This window comes from Myotis daubentonii, chromosome 13 (assembly GCF_963259705.1).
Source record: "Myotis daubentonii chromosome 13, mMyoDau2.1, whole genome shotgun sequence".
Classification (NCBI taxonomy): Eukaryota; Metazoa; Chordata; class Mammalia; order Chiroptera; family Vespertilionidae; genus Myotis; species Myotis daubentonii.
In genome coordinates, this window is record NC_081852.1 from 39261329 (window position 1) to 39284876 (window position 23548).

Genomic DNA, 23548 nt, shown 5'->3' on the forward strand with positions numbered 1-23548 from the left:
TGATGCACGGTAACTAGTACTGAGTTATGCTAATAAAGGAAATACGTGAAACAATAGATAAACATCACCCCATCCTTCGGCTTGTTTCAGAGGTATTTTTGGTTCCTATATTTGCATCTGGGTATCCTTGATCTGAAAATTCAACCTCCAATCAAATAAGAAAGCCACACTCTAAAAATCTGAAGACCTGAATGTCCAGGAATTCCCTATTTTCAATAGGGGATACAGCGCTTTCTCACTCTCCTTTCCTTCCGATCAGCAGGTGTCTCCGCCCCAGCTCCCCTCTCCCCCTCCCCACTGAGAAAAGGAAACAGAGGGGGCGATAAGAAAGGAAATTGTCTTGGTGGCTTGGTGGTGGGGGTAAGGGGTTGTTTTAATTTCATGACTGAAAGCTTTCCTCTTCAGTTTTAAAGTTCTTGCCCATATTAATGATCTGACATTTTAAGGATTACGCAGCAGAGTTTGGGTCTGTCCATCTGTAACTTATAAAAGGAAAGGAACACGAAGGGACAGAGGGATAGGAGGCAGCAAAGGGATGCAGGGAGAGAGCAAGATGCAGGCGCGTGGGAGCGGGAAGGGAGAGGCGGACTTGGCAGTGAAAGGGGTTCGGGAAGAACCGGAATGGAAAGTGTGGCCTGGCCGCCCGGCCCTGCGTTGGCGAAGGTGGAGCCTTCGACGTCTACTCCCCCCTTCCTCAGGCTTTTCCTTTGTAAATGGGGGTCCTCAGGACATCTAGAAAGGATCGGCCACTTGGAGAGCAATGTGCAGGCTGGGGACGCAGGCCTCTCTTGGGGAGAGGAGGGGGCGGCAGGGATGGCAGGGATCAGCAGCGGCCCGGGACAACCGGGTGGGCGCAGGGGAGGGAAAGGCCCCCAGCCCACATCCTGCGGGTCTGGGCGTCCCCAGCCGGGCGGTCCCCGCCCGACAGGCGCCCTTGGGAGCTCTCCATCCATCGCCATCTGAGCGAGACCCTCCGGTACGGACCCCCCACGCCGTGTCCCCGACACACCGCAAACGTGGCGTCCCGGCGTCGGCGGCGCACCTCCGCCCCGGGGCCTCGGGTAAGAGGGGGTGGGCGGGGATGGCGCGGCCCGCGCCCCAGACCCACGAGTGCCAAGCCGGGAGGGGCGGGGGCGGCCGCGGGGTTGGAGAGGCGGGAGCGGCGGCGGCCCGGGCGCGCGCGGGGGTGGCGGCGGGCGGGGCATCCGGGTGCGCGCGGGGCGGGCGCGCGGCGGGGGCGGCGCGGCGGCTGCGGTAGGGAGGGGGGGAAAGCGGGGCCCAGAGCCCTCTTGCGGTCGCGGCGGCAGCAGCGCCAGCCCAGACGCAGCCCGGCCACCGCCGCCGCCTCACGCTCCCGCCGCCCTGGCCGACATGAGCGAGGCGGATCGGGTGCCCTCGCCCGCCGCGCCGCCGGCGGTGGATGAGAGGAAAGGGAAGGACAAGGAGCCGGAGCGCGAGAAGCTGCCGCCCATCGTGTCCGCGGGCGCCAGCGCGACTGCGGTAGGTGCCTGGCGGCGGCCGCGGGACACCCGACGGCGGGCATGGGGAGGGAGGACCAGGGGCACCCAGAGGCCGTGTCTCCTCGGGGATCCCCCGGAATCCCCGGGTAGATGCGCCCAGGCCCCCTTCCCGGGGACGAGTGAGAGCTGTGCCCCGTGGACCGCCGCGATCTCTTGGCCAGCGCACCTTCCACCCTCGGGAAATGGGTGCCCGGGTCCGCGGGCCGTTTTCGGTTATTTTCTGGGTGGGAGGGAGCATTTTCTCTAAGGACCAGCACCTCGGAGTCGGCGTTATCTGTCAGATGAGGATAAGGTGCCAGGCGGGCGGGACTGGGTTTTCCACCGAGCTGTCTGCCTGCCTACCTTTGAGAAGCGGAGATTAGCCCTTTTCCTTCGCTTTTCCTTCCTTCCTCCTTCCGATTGAAGGGGCTCCGCGGCGAGTTTCCCCATCGGTGAGACCTTCGCGTTGCTGTCGGGGTGGTGGGAGGCAGATGCCTCGGTGATGGTTTTCCTCTTCATGTGCTACAGACCTGTGAGGGGAAGAGGGGAGGCCTTTTAACCTGTTTATTTAAACTCAAGTTGCATAGACTTGACAGGGATGATTTCCCAGCTGGATTTTCCTTCTGTTTATTTGATGAGCGCTCTCAGGCTTCAACTACATTTTGCCAGATGATGTAATGGCACATCCCGCTCCCGTTTTTACTGGTGGCTATGGCTCTGGTTACCTGGGAACTCACACACACAAAAAAAATCTCTGATTTTTAAGATTTTTATTTGAAATCATATTTAAAACACTTTGAGAGTTTGCTTTGGTCCATTTAAAGATCATCACTTGTCATGCGGCTGCCAGTGACAAATAGGAAAAGTTTGGAGAGCATGACATGTTTTCTGTTCCTCCGTGCAATTCGTTCCTTAAAACCTCCCTCTTACGTGACTAAAAACTTAACTAAAATAACTCATTCTTCTTTAAAGTAGTGGGAATAATGTTTTGATTTGGTAGGTGTTTCAAAAATATCTAAGGGCCATGATAACTGGAAATTGTTAGGACGAACTCTTTACGTGAAAGCAGTGCAGCAAAGTGGACAGTAATAAATGGCAAATTTAAAATGTGGGTCCAGTTGATTGGTAAATTGGAGTTATGGTTAGAAATTACTTGGGAAAATGCTTTGAAGGAATATGTCACCCATCTGCTGGCAAAACCAGTTCCTTCTGTTGGTACCCCGGCTTCCAGGGCGGATCTAGGGAGTTAATAACTTGCAGCTAGCTTGTGTTTTCACAGTAGCTGTTCTAAATTGATTAAAATAATGCATGCGTGTGCTTTCAGAAACAGGTATCTGAATGGATGTATGCCCTCAAGTGATCGCCCTTCCAAAAATATTCACTTATCTTAGTATAACTGAAAACTTGAAGGTTTGGAATAAAAACTTGGAGGAATTGATGCAGTGTGGACACAGGTCTACAGGCTGTTATCTGAAACCCTTGGGGCTTTGGAATTCAGAGTTTTCAGATTCTAGAAAGGTAATGTAGTACATATATAATATCCACCATAACACCCAATATTCACCATAATCAAGCATATTAAGAGCTCTTCAGTGAAATATGTGTGTGTTCATGCTAAATGAAGAGTATAATTAGCTTAGTATCAGTTCAGATCAGGTTGGATTGTCAAAGAGCTCAACAAAGGTCTGTTTTGTCACCAAATGAGTTACAAAAATCTTTTAGTTTCAAGAGCTTATAGGATTTTGGAAGCGTGAACAACAGATTATGGACTTGTACTACTACTCAAACAAAAGAAGAGTTCAAGTTTTTTTAAATTTTGACTTAAGTTCCGAAAAAACATAGGCTAAATTAGGAGAGAATGAGGATAAGTAGAAAAACTAGAGATTCTGAAGGCAATTTCTGGTACCTTACAAGGTTTTTCAGGGATGGTAGCATTTTTTCCTTTCCTTTTTTTTTTTTTAAATGGCATTCAGAACTTATGGGTCTTTGAATTGACAGGTTTGCCATTAGCACCGATGTTTTGAATCATCACAGGAGGGAAAATGACTTATTCTCAGGTTTTGCGGCAAGAGTTAGAAGAGCAAGGGGAAGATGAGGAACTTGATGATGATGATGATGAGGAGGAGGAGGAGGAGGAGGAGGAGGAAGAGGAGGAGGAGGGGGAGGGGGAGGAGGAGGAGATGTGTGTATTTGTATGTGTGTATTTGTCGAAGAGAGATTTCTAGAGCTGGAGTTCTGAGTTACAGCAGTGAAAAGCCTAAGTCAAGAAAATATGTGCTTGGTCCTCCAGGGCAAGGGAGCCAGGATAGCTGGGATGGTGACAGAGTTCACCAGCAGGTGAGGAAGGCCTTGGTGTGGGGGCAAGGAAAGGCAGCTAGTGTCTGGTTTGTTTTTCAGCCTTCACATGGATTAAACAGAGCTTCTAGGAGTTTGCTTAGGAACCTGATTGCCATCAATAACGTTTTTCTTTGTCATTTTATTTTTAAATATATATATATATATATTTAAACTTTTAGAAATATATATATTTTTATTGATTTCAGAGAGAAAGGGAGAGGTAGAGAGAGTTAGAAACATCAATGATGAGAGAGAATCATTGATCAGCTGCCTCCTGCACGTCACTACTGGGGATTGAGCCTGCAACCCAGGCATGTACCCTTGACCGAAATCAAACCCGGGACCCTTCAGTCCGCAGGCTGACACTTTATCCACTGAGCCAAACCAGCTAGGGCTAAAATATATTTTTATTGATTTCAGAGAAATAGAAACATCAACGATGAGAGAGAATAACTGATCCACTGCCTCCTGCACACCCCCTACTGGAGAGCAAGCCCACAACCTAGGCATGTGCCCTGACCTGGAATTGAACCGTGACCTCCTGGTTTGTAGGTCAAAACTCAGCCACTGAGCCACACCGCCCAGGTTCTTTGAGCCATTTTAGTGATTCTTCCTTTTTACCCCAGGTTAACAGCTCTGTCTATGTAGATTGTGTTTATGACTTAAGTAATGTAGCCCTGCAGTACTAGCTTTTTTCCAAAAATTATGTCATGTTTTAATGAAAGTTTAGAAATAATTTAGAGTGATAGTGCCCTAAAATAATTAGAAGGCCAGGCTGTAATGACCCTAATTAAGCCTAAAGAGTTAGGACTATATCCTGGACGTTTAAAGACAGGTGCAGGGGTGGGAGTGACGATGTTGGAAAGTGGAGACCTAAAGTGATTGATCCTAAGATCACCAAAGTGTGAAGGAAGTCCATTCTAGCCAGGAAATACCTAACACAAAGGTCTTAAAACTGACAGACCACAGAGTTACCTTGGTGCATGTTAAAGTCCTAATTTACAGATCTCATGCTAGAGTACCTTGTTTTCAACCTTTGATACACAGAATAACCTTGGGCCCTGGTCGGCAAACTGAGGCTCGTGAGCCACATGCGGCTCTTTGGCCCCTTGAGTGTGGCTCTTCCTAAGCCTTAGGAGTACCCTAATTAAGTTAATAACAATGTACCTACCTATATAATTTAAGTTTAAAAAATTTGGCTCTCAAAAGAAATTTCAATCATTGTACTATTGATATTTGGCTCTGTTGACTAATGAGTTTGCCGACCACTGACCTAGGGGAACTTTTAAAGCCATATTTGTCCAGGCCCAAATGTAGGCCAATTATATCAATTTCTAGGCATGGGACTCAGGCATTTTCAAAAAATTTCAGGTGTTGGTTGCTAAGATGGGAAATTGACGCTTCATGTACTGAATTAGAAGCTCAATGAAATCTGTATTTTAACCAGACTGCCCGAAGTCTACATGGTTTAGGGAGCAGCATTTGAAGTCGACTAGTGAAAGGTATGGAGGCACAGCAGAAATCAGGTGTGGTGGGGGAATGGTGAGAATCAGCAGTTAAATCAGTTTGAGTTAGAGATGCCCAAGAGGCTCAAATTAGAGCCCTCACAGGACTGTCAGTGTTGGGGTTGGCCTTGCAGCTGTGGAGCGATGATGCCAGTCCACTGAGTGGAGAATATGGAATTTGAAATAGTCATGGGGATGAAGGTTTGATGATGTAAATAGTGAATCTACTGAGGCTGACAGCTTAGAGTAGAGCCGAATATTATAAACTAGTTGCTGATGTAACACAGAAGTTAAAAAAATTGGTGGGTGGGAAAGGAGAAAATGGTCAGAGGAAGAGCAGAAATAACAGTGACAGTGAGGATGAGTTTGTCTACTTCAACATTTACATCAGGTAAACAGAAGGGAGGTTTTCCACATGATAGGGAGGCAAAGAATGAAGTGTCGGGTTTAAGAAAGAGCCTGATTTTACTTAGGTCAGGGAGGTGAAGGGCAAAGGAGGAAACCAGTTTGGGGTTTTAAAGGGAAGTTGCCCACAGTGAAGACCAGGAGATGTGTCAAGTATGTGGACAGTGAGGGGAAGAGTTTGAGGGGAAAAATAAGGGTGTGCAGAGGCTTGGATGGGAAGTCGGCAATAAGAGCGAGAAGTCTGTATATGTCGTGTTGGAAGTACATAAATGGGCTGTGGAGCCACTGTGCCAAAATGTAACTACCAGTTACCATCTATTGTTCAGCTTCTGGGTAGATGTTACCGAAAACACAAAGATAAGGGACTTTTTGTTTTTGTTTTGTTCTGTTTTTCAAAAAAGGTTCCAACTTCTGGGTAGGCAGGGCCAACAGATGACATCACAAAGCAAAGCAGCGTGCGAAAGCCATAGAAACAGTTTGCACTAGAGGAAATCAGAGCGAGATCACTGTGTGCAGAGCTGAGCAGAAAGGCCCTGATGTAAAGGTAATCATTTAAGCTGCTGGCCGTCGAAGGGTGATAGGACTTGGATGGGCAAAAGAAAGTGGGAAACAGCAATCCTGTGGGGAAAACAACATGAACAAGGCTTAAAGGGGAGAACTAGGGAGTAATAAAGCAAGCCCAATGGAAGCATGCTGGGACTGTGTGGGAAGTGGGTAGGATCGCATGGGGGCTGGAGCCAGATCACCAGGCAGAGAAATTTGGACATTTTTTTCCTGTGGTTAGTGGGAAGCCATTGGAGTTTCTTAAATAAAGGAACAACATAATGAAACCAGTGGTAATGGGTGGAGGTACTTAGACTGGAGGGGGGAGGAGGAAGAGTGTGAAGGGAGGAGCTTTGTGGTTAATTCCTGAATTGATGGGTACATCCACTAGGGTGGTAGCCATGTGATCAAGTGTGAGGGATGGAAGAATCTTCATGATGTGGAACCTAGCTAGATAACAGGAATGAAAGAGAAGGAAGCTTAATAAAGAGAAAAGATGCTAGAGTTTCCAGACGAGTTCTGTTAGAGAAAAATGTTTACATAAAAAGGCAATCCAGCCAACATCACTACAAATAAACATATGTATGTGTGAACTTACATAAACCATGCCCATCTAGGTGTCTGAAACATCTCATATACGGAAAATCTTGTGCCTTTTGTCCATTATGTTCTAAACAACAGGTGAGATGACGAAGACTGAAAGTTATAGGGGCGAAGGTGTTTTAAGCAATTTAGTAAGCCACAGATATTATAAGAATATATTATATATGATATGTATGTGATATATTACAAAATATATCATATAAAAATATGTTATATATTATATATTATATATTACTAGAGGCCCAATGCACGAAGATTCGTGCAAGAATGGGCCTTCTTTCCCCTGGCTGCTGGCACCGCCTTCGCTCTGGCCGGAGCCGCCTTTCCACCTTCCTACACTGCCCAGAGGCACAGAGTGGCTGGGGTGGTATGGAACACATGCGTCGTCTCCTTAGCGCCAACGTATGCAAATTAACCCACCACCTTTTTTGGGTTAATTTGCATACACACTCCTGATTGGCTGGTGGGCATCACAAAGGTATGGTCAATTTGCATATTTCTCTTTTATTATTATAGATAAAAATATATCATTCCTTGCTACCCTATCCTGTGGAAAACCTCCCTTCCCAGTTTACCTGATAATCATATATATTTCTCTGCTTTTTCTCCCGTTTTTTTCTAGTATTATAGTTTAGTCTTTGGGTGACAGATCCTTTCTTGCATTGCAGAAATGTTAGATTCCTAAGCTTCATATGAATAACTAGTTGTTCCTAAGTTAATATTTGTAACTTGGTGACATTTTGTAAGCAGTCAATAAACATTGGGGGGGGGAGTGCCTCTTAAAAATAAAAATCACTCACATTTTACTAATTCAGTTGAATTGCAGTCCATCTGAAGTTTGAGCCTAGTCACTAAAGAAAGCTGTATTTCAAATTAACTTGGTTTTGATCCACATTTTTCTATTAAAGAACAAGAAATTGGTGAGGAATGGTGACTGCATCAAATTGCATGTTTTAAAAGTATTTTACCACATATGATAATCTATTGATGCAGTTTCTTCTTTTCCTATGTTATAAATTAAGTGAATAAAACCTCCCATGCCACCTTGCCTTCCTGATAAGTCTTGAAATTTCTTGAGTTTCAGGATCAACATTTCTTTTATATTAAGTCAGGTTAATTTTCAGTTATCTATAAGATTGATTGTATTGTGATGTTTTTGGTGTTAGAATTTTGTTTCAGAATCCACATCCTTATCTCAGCCTAGTCTCCTGTGAAAGATGTGGTTTCTTTCACCTAAAGAAAGCAACTCCTCTTGGGCTGGTGTTATTTAGATTGGGAGGGAAGTTCTCACCTTGAAAGTAGCTAACTTTTCACATCTCACTAGAAGGATGTAGAATAAGCCTCAGCATCCCAACTGTGAAAACACATACAAGAAAGAAAAACAAAACAACTTGACCCAGTAACAGGGCCTAAAAATAGTCACCTTTATAGCCTCTAAATACAGTGGAGGCTTCTCATCTGACGTGGCCCCAACTGGTAGTTTAGGTTCGTTTATTTAAAAAGCTGGTAAAACAGTTTCTTATGTGCTTTGTATTTTAACCTAAAACATAAAAATATTTTTTCACCAATCTTTTAACACAATAACCTTTGCTCAGTATCTCAGGAAGCCACTCACTCTTTTTTTTTTAAAAAAAAAAAATTGTTTTGAGAGAGAGGGGGGAAAGAGAGAGAGAGAGAGAGAGAGAGAGAGAGAGAGAGAGAGAGAGAGAAAGAGAGGGAGAGAAATTTGTTGTTCCACTTATTTATGCATTCATTTTTTGATTCTTGTATGTGCCTGACCGGGAATTGAATCCTCAACCTTGGTATATCGAGATGACGCTCTACCCAACTGAGCTCCTGGGCCAGGGCCTACTCTTTTGTAAAGTAGTTTTTCTGTGCATCACAGATAGTCCCTGAACTCATTGGGATGGAAGCAAGTAACTTATTGCTAAAATATTCATCTTTGGATTTGAAAACTAAATTTCACTGAGGTGTGGCCAAAAGTGTTCAGATTGCCATTGTCTCTACGTACACATCAGAAATTACCAAAGCAGGAAACTCAGTTCTTTTTCATTCAGACATCTTTTATTCTTTGTCTTTAGAATATTTTATACCATATTTAAATTTGTTACCTTTCCAGCAATCCCTTCTTCCAAAATAATGCAGGAAATTGTGAATCAGAATATTAATTCTGTTCTTTTTTCCTAAAGGTATATGTTGGTTTGGATCTAATTTAGGAAAATCTATCTAGTTCAGCTCTGTCCAATTAGGATAATGTGATTCACAAGTGTATTTTAGAATTTTCTAATAGCCAGCTCTGGCCAATGTGGCTCAGTGTTTGGAGCATGGTCCCATGCACCAAAGGGGTCATGGGTTTGATTCCTGGTTAGGGCCTGTACCTAGGAGTCAACCAATCAATGTTTTTCACATCAATGTTTCTCTCTCTCTCCCATCCTAAAAATCAATTTAAGAAAAACAAAACAAAACAAAATTTAATGAAAAAAATTTTCTAATAGCCACATTAAAAGGAATAACAATGAAGAGGTAAAATGATTTTAATAATGTATTTTTAATCCAACATATCCAGAAATTTACCATTTCAACACTTAATCATTATAGATGCATAGTAAGGTATTTTACCTCTTTTTATACTAAGTCCTTGAACACTGTGTATTTTACACTTACTAGTTATCTCACTTTGCACTAGCACATTTCAAGTGCTCAACAGTCAACACTAATGGCAAATGGCTACATTACACAGTGCAGATATAAATTACATCTTCTTCCCAAGATTTCTTAGATTCATTCTTAGTCCTAATTACCCTTTATCCCTATTGTGGCAGTCCTGAAAGTGTGACCCTCCACATCCTATATAATAAAAGCCTAATATGCTAAGTGTGTGGTCAACTGGTTGGCCGTTCAACCAATCAAAGTGTAATATGCTAATGATATGCTAAGGCCGCTCAACCACTCGCTATGATGCACACTGACCACCAGGGGGCAGACAGTCCATCGGTCGACCAGTTGCTATGATGTGCACTGACCACCAGGGGGCAGACGCTCCAACCAGTAGGTTAGCTTGCTGCTGGGGTCCAGCTGAGCAGGACTGAGCAAGATGGGCCAGACATGCCCTGGAGCCCTCCCGTAGTCCCTCCCCGGCTGGCCAATATCCCATGTCTCTCCCCCGGCCCCAATCATGCACCAGTGGGGTCCCTCGGTCTGGCCTGTGCCCTCTCGCAATCTGGGACCCCTCGGGGGATGTCAGAGAGCTGGTTTCAGCCTGATCCCACAGGAGGAGTGCTGCTCAGCCAGAAGCCGGGCTCAAGGCTGGCAAGTGCAGCGGCGGTGGTGGGAGCCTCTCCCGCCTCCACAGCAGCACTAAGAATGTCTGACTGCTGGCTTCAGCCCACTCCCCCTCGGGAGTGGGCCTACACCATCAGTTGGACATCCTCTGAGGGCTCCTGGACTGAGAGAGGGTACAGGCTGGGCTGAGGAACGCCCCCCCACACCCACCCACGGAGTGCATGAATTTTGTGCACTGGGCCTCTAGTCCTTTTATAAGTCCTTGAGGTAAAACTACTTTTACAAAGATACAGAGAGGTTATTTGTCGTATTCCTGCTCATTCTCTCAAGAGTTGACAGGGTAGTTTTCTAGAGGCTACATGACTTGTGATATTGCAAAACTGAATGCAGAAGCAGATGTAAGAATCCAGCTGTCTTCTATTCAACCAGGTGTTAAAAATTCTTCTGAAATTGAACATGTCCTGGTGACTCAATCCTCTTTGACATTTAGCATGCAGACAGCTGAGCCAGTGCAGTCCATTTCCCTATGCATTTGTTACATGCTGTCTCTTCAGTAAATAAAACCTCCAGTCTGACCTGTCTAAATAGATAGCTAAACTGCAATACTAATTTTCACTTGATATAATTTAAAATGCAAGCATTTCCAGCTTGTTTGTAAAGCTAGTAGTTTAAAATGTTATAATTAATGAATTTTATAGACATAGAAATTCAATTTAAAATATTTTAATTCGGAGACTCTAATATAATGAGATATTATGACTTTTAAAAGTTTCATTAGGGAACAGAACCAGCAATTATTCCTGTATCAAATTGTTAGAGAATGTGAACAGAGCCCTGGCCAGTGTGGCTTGAACAGAAATGTTTTATCTTCTAAGGCAGCTTTTGGGGATAGAAGATGAACAAAGTAAATTATACTAAAATATTGAATATAATAGAGCTTGGTGTTCAATACAAAAGCTATTGTGGAAAACCATGAATAACCTTATTGGGGTCTGATAGAAAAATATAAAATTTAACTCAGACATAATCTGTTCCTCAGTAAAGGTTGAAAGTAGGAACTAGTGTATCAAAATAAAATGTTAAATAAGGTTGACAATATTTAATTATGTGTTAGCAGGGGCATAACTGGTACTCTAAGTATTTGTTTATTTAAATTTTTTGAAATTATAATCTTACCTATAAGCTGTGTGATTATACTAGTATAGTCAGAAGGACCATTCAGGTCTATGTTAGGTACTTGTGATATATGAACATGAAATTTTTCTGCTGTTTATTAAACTCTTGGTCAGCCCTTGCTTAGAGAGTCATTTGTTATGCCAGGTTTAAATATTTTGCGTTTTTTTCCTCAATGAATTCTTAGAGTGTTTCCCCCACTGTGTTCCTGGTTTGTACTTATCTTCAACCTATAAAAGCTGGTTGGGTATCCTGCTACTCTCTGTTCTTGAGCACATCCAGCCCTTTTGTAGACTGCCCACATTCCAGGCCTTCATCTGCAGTGCTCTCCTTCTGAGGGACTCAGATAACACTTCCAAACTCCCAGGAAACCAGATGTAATAACTGTGGGAGATGCAATTCTTAGAAGACTTATAATGTTCTCTAACGTTTAATTTAGTCTGAGGTTTGATGTAACGTTAATACCAAATAACTTCTTGATTTGACTCTCTAATTTTTAGCTAATCGGTTTACCGTCGCACAACATACTGCCCTGCTTTTCCTCATGAAAAGTCTTGGGTTACGTCTAAGATTTCTCTTGTGCAAGCTAGTATGGAGCAACTGCCATTGTGAGGGTTTGCTTTTGTTCATCTATAGTAGTGCACTGTCCACCTAAGAAACTGTGCATAATTAATTTCATGTCATCTCATGGATAAAGTATCAAGAGCACAGTCACCTTACAAACAAGAGACTAATTGGGCCAAGGATTTTGTTTCATGTTGTTTAAGTTGTGTTTTTTTTTTATTACAAGGAACAGGAAATCAGGCCATTTATGCCTCCTTTTGGGAAAAATGAGATTTAATGGAATGATGATGTAGATTGGGACCATAAAGCAAACAGGAACAAAAACTGTCTGTTCTCTGTGCCTCTGCTGTTCTCACTCTTGGTTGATCACTTATTTCCATGTTCCTCCATCTAAAATTTGGAAAAAACTCTTCTAATTGACATCCCAGGAAGTATCAATGTCCTTTATCCCAGGCTACCTACTGTGTAGCCTACAGATGATGCCTTTCAGTTGAGTGCCTATCTGCTCCAATCCATGGCCATTCTTGCCAAAAGAACAGCAGTGATGCTATGGGGACCATAGAAGCAAACATTGGATTTGGCAGCTGTGTCTCTTCCCTCCAACCTTTGTACCTTCCAGCCACTGGCCTATCTCCCCTTCCATAAAGCTTCTGTACAGAGCAACCCTGCTCATTGCTTTCATCTTCTAAGTTCCCACTCATTTTTTGTCCATCCATTTCATAGTAGTTTCTGCCACCCATCCCCCTGAATCTGTTGTCTCCACTGTCCCCATGATTTCATAGTTGCTCATTCTTGAGACCTAACCACTTTTCATCATGTGATACTATTGACCACTTTTTTCTTGAAACTTTATCCTTTCCTAGTTTTTAATACCATGCCTTCTTGGATATCTTATCTCTTTGGCCATTCATTCTTAATCTTTGTCAGCTCAGATTATACATCCCAACATTTCCCACGGTTCTGACCTTGTATTAGTTTTGCATAACAGTTGCTACATAACAGCAGAATAATGATGACCCTATCAATTAGAAATATATCATTATTTTGGTGTGAGAAGCATGCTTTTGCCTAATGAGCATTAGTTCCTTTTCTAGTCATTTATAAATCATCCTATATAATAAAAGCCTAACATGCAAATTGACTGAATGGCAAAACGACCAGTCACTGTGATGCACACTGACCACCAGGGGGCAGATGCTCAATGCAGGAGCTGCCCCTGGTGGTCACTGCACTCCCACAGGGGGAGTGCTGTTCAACAAGAAGCCGGGCTCATGGCTGGCGAGCACAGCGGCAGTGGCGGGAGCTTCTCCCGCCTCTGCTGCAGGCGGGTAGTAAGGTTTGAGGAGTCCCAGACTGCAAGAGCCCCAAACTGCGAGAGGAATGTCCCGAGGGGTCCTGGACTGCGAGAGGGCGCAGGCTGGGCTGAGGGAATCCCCTCCCCCGCCAATGCACGAATCTCGTGCACCAGGCCTCTAGTATTTATATAAACTAGTCTAGAATTTTCTCCAAGTTTTTACATATTCTTAAATTATATGCCTTCTTTATGGTGAGATGTCAAAATATGTCTAGTCTTCTGAAATCTGAAATAAAGCATCTTACTTTATTCCTTTTTTTAAAAAAAAAATTTATGGATGGTTCTCTGATTTTCAAAACACTTTACATTCAGACCTGAACTAGCTGTTACCATTTTGCCAGCTTTGACCCAGGCTGCTGCTGTTCTTCATTCCCTGTTACTATGGTCTCAGTTTGGACTTCATTTCTTCATTTCTTCCAATAGGTCTGGTCTAGCTTCTTATATTAACTCCTCTTCAGTCTATTCCCTACACTGCTGCCAGAGTGATTTTTCTAAGGTTTGGATATGATCATGGCATGCCCTGCTTCTAAGTTCTCACTGATTTTTCTCTGTCCCCTTCCAGGGTAAAGCTGTATTCCACAGCCTGAAGGCTTCAGGATAAAGTCTCTGCCTACCTTTCCAGTCTTATATCACTGGGCCATTCTCTGTTTCATATTCTATATTCTAACTACACTGATTTCTAAATCCTATTACTGCTCAGTCTTAGGTAACATCTGTGACAGTTATCAATGAAAAAAACATCCTTAATATATTAAGTTATTGTAGATATTTATAGCTAAGTTAACAAAGGGATTACTGAGGGGCCATTCATTGACTTCATTTTTCCAAATGTGTTATTTTTGTTAATGAGCATGTATAAATGAAGTCTACAGTGTATCAAATTTGGCATTTGTTTCCACTATTATTTAAGATGTTCCGATAGAACAAAACATACAAATGAGCAACTTGGCCCAGTAGTTAAAAATCCTTACTTAAATATTCTAATATTTATATCAAGGGAAGATTTCCTTTTTCAAATGTATAGTTTATTTTGGTTTTATTTTCTTAATCAACATACTAGTTCTGTGAACTTGATCATATTGCTTCAATTTACCAAGATTATGTAAATAATGTTATTTACCAAGTTTATCTTTTTACCTGAACTTTTAAAATTGCATCAAAGGACAAGAAAACCTTCAATGAATTTACCTGTGAAGTATCATATGCATGTTAACTATTGAAAATATTTGTGGAGGTCAGAAAAACTGTGTTACCTAAATACACAGTTAAAATAGCAGTTAACATGAATGGAGTGTGTACTTTGTATAAGGAGCTGTGCTAATTATTTTATGGGCATTATCTCAGTTTAACTTCACAATAACCCAGTAAGGAAAGTACTATTATTATCACCATTTCCAAACGTTATTAATTTATAAGCAGTTAGATGATATGACTATTTTCATTTTATACCTAAAACAATTTAGTCCCAGAAAAGGTAAGTCAATGTTATATACATGTTTTGTATATCTATCCAATATCATCAGATTAAAATCTCTATTATAAATGTTTATGATTTCTGTAATAAATATAGTTAGTAGGAATTTTGCTGCAATGTTACCTTTTTGGTTTTTAGGGTTTGGACAGAGGATCCAAAGGCCAAATTTCGACTTTCAGCAGTTCTATTTCAACTGTCAGCCAGAAGCAAGAAGCCACTGAAAACAGAAGTTCACCCACACACCCTGCTTTCCCTAACATCAAGAACGGTAAAATAAACAAATTTTATAATTATTCATAGTATACATAATCTGAATATCCTGGCTGACAGTATACATTTAAACTATTGAAAGAATAGTTTTTCATTACCCAGCATTGTTCTGACAGGTCTAGTTAGTTAATACAATGAGAAAAATATATAAACTGTGTAAATATTTACAGAAAGGGGCAAAATCATTATTTTTGAGTGGTTGTTATATAGAGTAAGAGAGTGAAATACAAAGCTTATGAATAATAAGGAAGTTTGGTTAGGGAGCCAGACACAATGCAAATATATAGAAACAATAGATTTCCTTTATTTGAGCAGTAATCAATTAGAAGACTTTACAGAAATCATATTGAATACTTAGAAATAAACCTAAAAGAAAGTGAGCAGAACCTAAATGAGAAAAACTATAACACTTTACCAAAAGACTAAAAGGTGGTGTGAAAAGAAAAATTTAACGTAAATATTATAGCAATGTCAGGTACACCCAATGTGCTCTCTATGTTTAGTAAATTTTCAACAGTTTTTTTTGGGGGGGGGATACTTAGGAAAATGATGATCAATTTGATCTATCAGAATAAATATCTGGGAGGATGCAAGAAAAAATGAGGGGTGAGCTCAACCATGGTCGAACCATATATTATAGAGCTTTGCTACTGATAACACAATCACCAAGAGAGCCAACCAGATGGAAATAGATCAGTAAAAAATGTTGAACACAAATGGTATTAAATTATTTTAAAAATGGAATTAGGCCAATGGGCTAAACTGTTGAAAACAGTAACTTTAGATTAAAAAAAAGACACACAACACACACACACACACACACATATCCTATCTAATAATAGAGAAACATTGTAATTAGCCATACCTCCGCTACCCTTCCCATTGGCTAATCAGCAGGATATGCAAATTAACTGCCAACCAAAATGGTGGCAGGCAGCCAGGCAACTTGAAGCGAACAGGAGGCTTGCTTGCTTCAGTGACAGAGGAAGCCAGGTTCCCCGCCTGCCTTGCCGGCCTCTGAGCTTGCAGTTTAAGAAACATTGTTACAAATATAGAAGCTAAACAAAACCCCAGAAACCTGCTTTCAGCCAGCCCGGCTTCAGCCAGTAGGACCGCAACATTGTTTCAATTATAGAACAAACGCAGAGCCCTGCTTTCAGCCAGCCGGAATCTCAGAGCTGGAGTGAGCAGGACCACAACAGTGTTACAATTATAGAACCCAAACAAACCAGATACCTGCTTTCAGCAGCAGAGGCCTCAGAGCTGGAGCCAAGCCTCAGAGCTAAAGCTGGCCCAGAAAAAATGGACAGGTTAGGAGCTTCAGTCACCCGCCAGCCTGAAAACGGCCCTCAGCCCCTCACCCAGACTGGCCAGGCACCCCAGTGGGGACCCCCACCCTGAAGGGTGTGTGACCAGCTGCAAACAGCCATCATCCTCTCATCCAGGCTGGCCAGGCACCCCAGTGGGGACCCCCACCTTGATCCAGGACACCCTTCAGGGCAAACCAGCCGGCCCCCACCCATGCACCAGGCCTCTATCCTATACAGTAAAAGGGTAATATGCCATCCAGCACCAGGATCAGCAGAGGTGCAAGGCCTCCTGGCCCCTGGAGCAGCGTGACAGGGGGCAGCGACCAAACCCCCTGATCAGCCCTGCTCTGTGCCTGATAGGGGGAGCTCCCCAACCCCCTGATCGCCCTGTGGCTCTGTGTGTGACAGGGTACAGCGCCCCAACCTGCCCCCCGCCACGGGCCCTGCTCTGTGTGTGACGGGGTAGAACCATAACCTCCCCATTGGCCCTGCCCTGAGTGTGACAGTGGTGGCGCCCCAACTCCCCTATCAGCCCTGCTCTGTGGGTGATAGAGGGTGGCGCCTCAACCCCCTGATCCGCCCTGCTCTGTGTGTGACAGGGGGCGGTGCCCCAACTCCCCTATAGGCCCTACTCTGTGAGTGACAGGGTGGAGCTCCTCAACCCCCTGGTGGGCCCTGCTCTGTGTGTGACAGGGGGGAGCTCCCCAACCCCCTGATTGGCCCTGCTCTGTGCATGATAGGGGGTGGCGCTGCAACCTCCCTATCGACCCTGCCTTGAGTGTGACAGGGGGCAGTGCCCCAACCCCCCAATCGGCCCTACCCTGAGCGTGACTGAGGGTGGCATTGCAACCTCCCGATCCGCCCTGCTCTGTGCATGACAGAGCACAGCGCCCCAACTCCCCAATCGGCCCTGCTCTGAGCCCGACCAGGGGCTGCACCTAGGGATTGGGCCTGCCCTCTGCCACCCGGGAGCAGGCCTAAGCCAGCAGGTCATTATCTCCCGAGGGGTCCCAGACTGCAAGAGGCACAGGCCGGGCTGAGGACCCCCTTCCCCCCCCCCCCCCCCGAGTGCACCGGGCCTCTAGTATATACATATATATATATCTACAGTATATATACTAGAACACAGGAAATTGTTTTTATAATAAAATTCTTGGAATGACAACAATGCCAGTGGCCATAAAACAATGCCAACAGCCATAAAAAATTGGTAAGTTTGAAAACATAAGAAAATTTAAAACTTCTATAGGAATTTAAAAAGTCATAAAGTTAGCACGGCCATTGTGGATCAGTGGTTAAGCATCTACCTATGACTCACGAGGTCACAGTTCAATTCCCACTCAGGGCACATGCCTGGGATTCGAGCTGGATCCCCAATAAGGGGCGTGCAGGAGGCAGCTGATCAAGGATTCTCTCTCATCACTGATATTTCTATCACTTTTTCCCTCTTCCTCTCTGAAATCAGTAAAAATACATATATTTTAAAGTCATTAAGTTCAAGCATCTCAGTCAGTGAAAAACATGTCCTTGACTCATAAAGATCATGAATATATCTGTAAAATGAGCATTCCATTAGAAAAGAGGCAAAGGGTAGGGACAGACTAATCAAAGCAGGAAATATGGACAATTCATACACATGTGCAACAATGCTTAGTCTCACCAGTATTTAAAGAAGTACAAATTAAAACAAGGATTCACAGTTCCCAACTCATTTGCAGAGAATGAAAGGATTTATATCTGTATTACTGTCTGAAGAGCATGAAAATTGGCACTTTTATGAGTGGAGCGCTTGAAAATTGATAAAAAAACTTTCTGGAGGGCAAATATTGACCTATACTCAACTTTTTAAATGTTCATATACTCACTGACCCAGTAATTTCATTTCTAGGAATTTACTTTAAGGAAATAGTGTAACATAGTGTAACATGGAAAGAATGTACATTATTTATAATAGTTATATTTAAAGCAATCTAAATGAATGGGCTAACTAAATTATGGTAATCCATATTGTAAACACTATGCTTCTATCAAGAAAAATGTGGTATGTATATAAAGTATCAAGGAAAAATGCCTTCAGTACATTGTAAAATGAAAAATGCAAGTTATATACTAACAGGTGAAATAGGACTCCAATTTTTTCAAGCCTAGGCAAATCTTTTTTACTTTTTTGAGCATATTGTATAAAGAGGTAACAGAAACCATTCCATTAGTGGCTTCCTCAGAAAAAGTGGGATTGGGTGCATATTATTAGTATGTTCTATTTCTATGTACAACTCTATATAGTTTTCTCACAGAAAATGTACATCACTTGCATAATTTTAAGTACCCCTTGCTCTGTAGCAAGACAAAACAAATCTGCAAAAGTTTAAATGTCACTCACACCCGAACAGAACAAAACAAACCTAGACATGTTTAAGGACATAGTTCCCGGTAAATTGACTGTGTCCATAAACTGCATGTGGTGTCGGTTACTTCTGCACAGGTTTTTTGTTAACACTTCAAGTTGGTACTGAATCTATGCTACACTCTTTCAGGGTAGTATTTACATTATCCCATAGCCTCCTATGTGTGGACTGTTGATTCAGATTTCTTGGCCCCTGATTCCACACTGATTCCTATCATCTGTTCTGTCTGTACTAGTATCTTGGTCTCTGAACCCAACTTGCTAACTTGTATGCCCACACGCTGCCTGCCGCCTCCTTGGGTGGAAGTATTGACTCTGAATATGTCCACTTACTTGAGCTCCCACCACATGTGGGCTTCCTTCTCCCCTCTCATCTGCACCAGTCTTGGGGAGTCTCGACGCAGTCCTAACTGAAACTGGAGTATTTGTACATGCCAGACTAGAGGAATAGACCTCTTAGCAGACTTCCTTTACCTTCTTGGAGCTCCTAGTGCCGATTTCTCCTAGCTGTTCTGTCCGATGCCACCTGAATTCCGGTGTGGCATGGAGTTAGTATGTCAGGACTACTGCAGAAAGAATTCTTTTACGGAAGGGGAATTAGACTAAATCTTCCAAAAGTAAACATGTTTGTAATTCCTTGATCTTTTGGGAAGCCTCTCTTACTTGCCAATAACGTTCTCTCAACGATGCATCATTCCTGGCAGTTAGTACAGCTTTCTTCCCTCTTCTCTGATAGCAAGACCTGTGCCTGGTATTTTCTAACAGCTTGTCGCCCCGTCTGATCTTCAAGTGGGATGAGAGAAGCTGCAAAAGCCCAGCGTGGGCTTGCCTAGCAGCTGAGGGATGCCTTTCCTCCTGTAGACTACATGACGTGGTATGCCTGTGGAGTTGGCTGTCCTTTTCAAGATCGGCAAGTGTGGGAGTTTTACCTACTATAACAGCTGCCGGGATGATACATCTTTAGAGAAACAGTGTACATGAGAAGTTATGGGGGAAGGGGTAGCACTAACTTCTCTTACTCTTTTGTATCCTCCTTTCTAAAGTGATTATGCCCCTTTCAGACTTATTTAAAACTTCTTTAAACAGCACAGAACATCTTTAAAAGAAATGAATCCATTTCTCCCTAAACCTTTAAAAATATCTTTGCACTCCTGGGTCATTCAGTAAAGAATAGACACGAACTCTGACACTCATGTCAGGGGCCCTGCTGCTCTCCCCACTCAGTCTATCTCGCGAGTTTACTCTAGAAGAGCCCTGCGTGACATAAAGTACAGTTCACACACTCTGGAGAAAGGCATCTCGTGACCTTTGCCACGCTGAAAGCCAAGGGAGGACAGAGTGGCCTTTGGCTCAAATAGTGATCGGATCTGGGTATGAGGGCCTGCGACCTATTCGCAGGTGAACTACCACAGCGTTTCACAGCTTCTCCAAGAGCCAACTTGAGAGGCAGATGGGGAAACAAGCTGTTAGGAGAAACCCTGCACAGGATTTGCCGTCTGGGGAGAGCAAGGGACTTGCAATACAGTAGTTGCTTTCAGATTCCTGTCCAAGACCTCACATGACCCCATCTCCAGGTTTCCCTGGAGAATGAATGGATTTTGGACTAAATCTCGTATATCCTTCCCTAGGTCAGAGTGAGTACCTTGCACGTGGCTTTGCTTAACTCAGGCCCTGGGAGAGATGTTTCTATCAAGAACTCAGAATAGCTTGCTGCGTTTAGTTATTTACTTGTCTATCTCTTTACTGGTTTGTAAGTGCCCTAAGCTTTTCTTTTGGGGAGGGAAAGGGTCATCCTTTTATTTTTTTATATTAAAGTTAATATTTTGAATAGGTAACACATTTATGTGTTTCAAAAATCAAAATCATAAAAATAGGTGTTTCAGATGTCTCACTTTCATCCTCTTCCCTGCTGTCTTTTGTATTCTTTCCTGTGTTTTTTATAAAAATGAAAACATGTAAATATACACTCTCGTTTTCCACCGTTTCTTAATGAAACAATAATTACATACACATTGTCCAGCACCTTGTTTTTTTTAGTTTTGTATGCTGGATATCTTTCCATATCAGGACATAAGGAACTTCCTTATTCTTTTTTACAACCATATTGCATTGTACTGGACATACTAAAACTTACTTAACAATATCCTATTAAAAGAAATTAGTTGTGTTCATTCTTTTGCTATTGTAAACAATGCCACAATGAATGACTCTATACATGTTATTTTGTTCATATATAGGTGTATCTATAGGATATTTCTAGAAGTCTGATTGTTGGGTCCGAGAGTAAATGCATTTACATCTACTTGAGTGTTGAATTCACCTGTGTATCTCCAGGATCCAGATCCCCTGGTACATGGAGTCTTTACTTGGTGCTATAAATGACTTACTCAGTGAGGAAGTATATGGGGGCACTTTTTCTGGGTTTCTGGTCAGTTTGTCCTGTTGGAATGTCAAACCCATCTCAAGGCTATAGTAAATTCTCTAAGTTATGCCAGAGTAAGGCATCTATTCCAGTAGAGATAACCTTCTATGAAGAGGACTTTGGATATTTTTATAACTAGACCCATACAAGAACATTTCACCTATGCTTTTGTTGTGGTTTTACACACACATCATTTAGCTTAGTAAAAATTACATCTCCCCAAACCAGTGAATGTACCTCTTTATTTGGCTCTGATGGCTAACATCCTGTGAGTCAGAGTCTTTTCCCCCTCTTCCTTCCTTTCTCTCTCCCACCTCAATTTTATTTCTTTCCAAATGTTCAGAAAAGTCCTCCTATAGAGTGATATAAACACCAACTGTGATGAGTAATCCACTCTGGTCTCTCCCGGTTTCAGCTCCCTGCCACTACTAAGTAGTCAAAAGCCAAACCAAGGTACAGTGGGGCCTTGACCTACGAGTTTAATTCGTTCCGATACCGAGCTCGTTAACTCAAATTATTCTGTCAACTCAATGCAGAAAATCGGCGGAGAGACAGCTGGTATCTCAAAAAACTCGTTAGTCGGGACACTCGTAAGTCAAGGCCCCATGTATTGAGCTACCTACTCCTAGTAATTGGCACTGTGACCCGTGACAAACTTAGTTCTCATGACCTTCATTTATAGAAAAAGGAAATGGGGCACTAAGTTATAAAATACCCTTCTACACCTAAGTTTTATGATTTAGAGCAATGACGGCGAACCTTTTGAGCTCAGCGTGTCAGCATTTTGAAAAACCCTAACTTAACTCTGGTGCCGTGTCACGTATAGAAATATTTTTATATTTGCAACCATAGTAAAACAAAGACTTATGTTTTTGATATTTATTTTATATATTTAAATGCCATTTAACCAAGAAAAATCAACCAAAAAAATGAGTTCGCGTGTCACCTCTGACACGGGTGTCATAGGTTTGCCATCACTGATTTAGAGGATTAATTTTTCAACATACTGATTTTTTTTTTTCTCCCTGTTGAGTTTTGTTGACATTTCATAATTCACTAGTGTCTACTTCCATGTAAACATAGGGTTCAGTTTTGCTACTTGTTTTTAGACATGGAAGGTTTCACATTACTTGATAGTGGGAATAACATGGGCTTTGTAACTTAACAGGGTGGGTTTGAATCCTGGCTCTGCTGTAACTTACCAGCTGTGTATGATCCTGGAAAAGTTATGTAACCTCTCTGTGCTGGTTTTCCCATCTGTAAAATAGGATAGTAAGGAGCTACCTCATAAGGTGTAAGGATACATGAAGAACAGCATTTGAAAGTGTTCAGTTCCACGCCTTATGGAATTTAGTAAATGTGAGCAGCTGTGTTGTGGGGAAAGGGAGTGTAATGGGGCTGAGCCGCTCTGAGTGAACACATCCAATGCAGCCCCACTTCCCTGAGGTGGCCCTTGAAGGTCTCCAGAACTTTGGGAACGACTGATTTAGGCCATCTCTTTCAAAATGTCAAAACTGAGGCCTAAGGAGTGTCAATGGCTTGTGAATGTTATGAAAGTTAGTAACTGTCTATCCGTAGGACCTCGTCCCTACTGGTGCTTTTTCCATTCTTATTGTTAATTACAAATTACTTTAGAAGAAACTTAGGGTATAGCACTTTGCAACAGTGTGTCACCAGCAGCAAACCTTTTATATCAGCCTTTCCCCTCCAGCAGTAGGGGAATAAGGAACCGGGAGGCCCAGGTTCCTCCTACCGAACACCCAACCTACACAGAAACTCCTGTTTCCCGCGGAAGCTGCTGTTGCCATCTGGCTGGCTGGCCAGGAACAATCTTCCATCTTCTAATCATGGGGCCAATTTCAAACGTTTTGGTGGCTACAGTTACGGAAAGCTACATGTTACTCGTTTTCAACGAGAGACAGCCCATTATAGCACCTTGAAAACACTGAGCTGGCAAAATGTGCCTGATAATCTCGCACCCTTCTACAGAGTTGTATTATGATCTTTACATTTTTAAAAATATACTGCCAGCCTCCACCATAACTTTGACTCTTCTTGCACTGGCTTCAAGTGTTTTACTTAATGTTTCTAAGCAACCAACTAAAATTGGCAACACTATTAAAAGAAAGGGGAAATGATTACTGCTTATCCTTTTAGCACAGAGCGTTCCCAAGTATTGGTTGAATGAAAGCTAAATGACAGGTTTTCACTGATAAATATATTTTGGCCTTTTTCAGTGTATTACAGTATTCTGCACTGCAGAAAAAGCTGCATCTGATAGAACAAATTTGCCTGTTCTATTTATAATATCAGTTTGAGATTTAATTAATCTCATCACCACAGTTATTGATTTTCTCTTTTGAATTAGACTTTAATAACCATCTGGGAGAACAAGCTGAAAGC

At 42.7% G+C, this 23548-nt stretch overlaps 1 protein-coding gene across 5 annotated transcripts in view; it reads left to right on the forward strand.

Annotated features, from left to right (window-relative positions):
* The first annotated feature begins 1268 nt into the window (after positions 1-1268).
* HECTD2 (HECT domain E3 ubiquitin protein ligase 2) overlaps positions 1269-23548 on the forward strand; it is a 59754-nt gene continuing 37474 nt past the window's right edge. For all 5 annotated transcript variants that reach the window (XR_009448383.1, XR_009448384.1, XM_059662818.1 and 2 more), the window contains exons 1-2: positions 1269-1500; positions 14878-15007. Coding sequence is in view for 3 of the 5 variants with exons in the window: in XM_059662818.1 (XP_059518801.1) it covers positions 1372-1500; positions 14878-15007 (259 nt within the window). In the remaining 2 variants the exon portion in view is untranslated. The remainder of the gene's footprint in view (positions 1501-14877; positions 15008-23548) is intronic.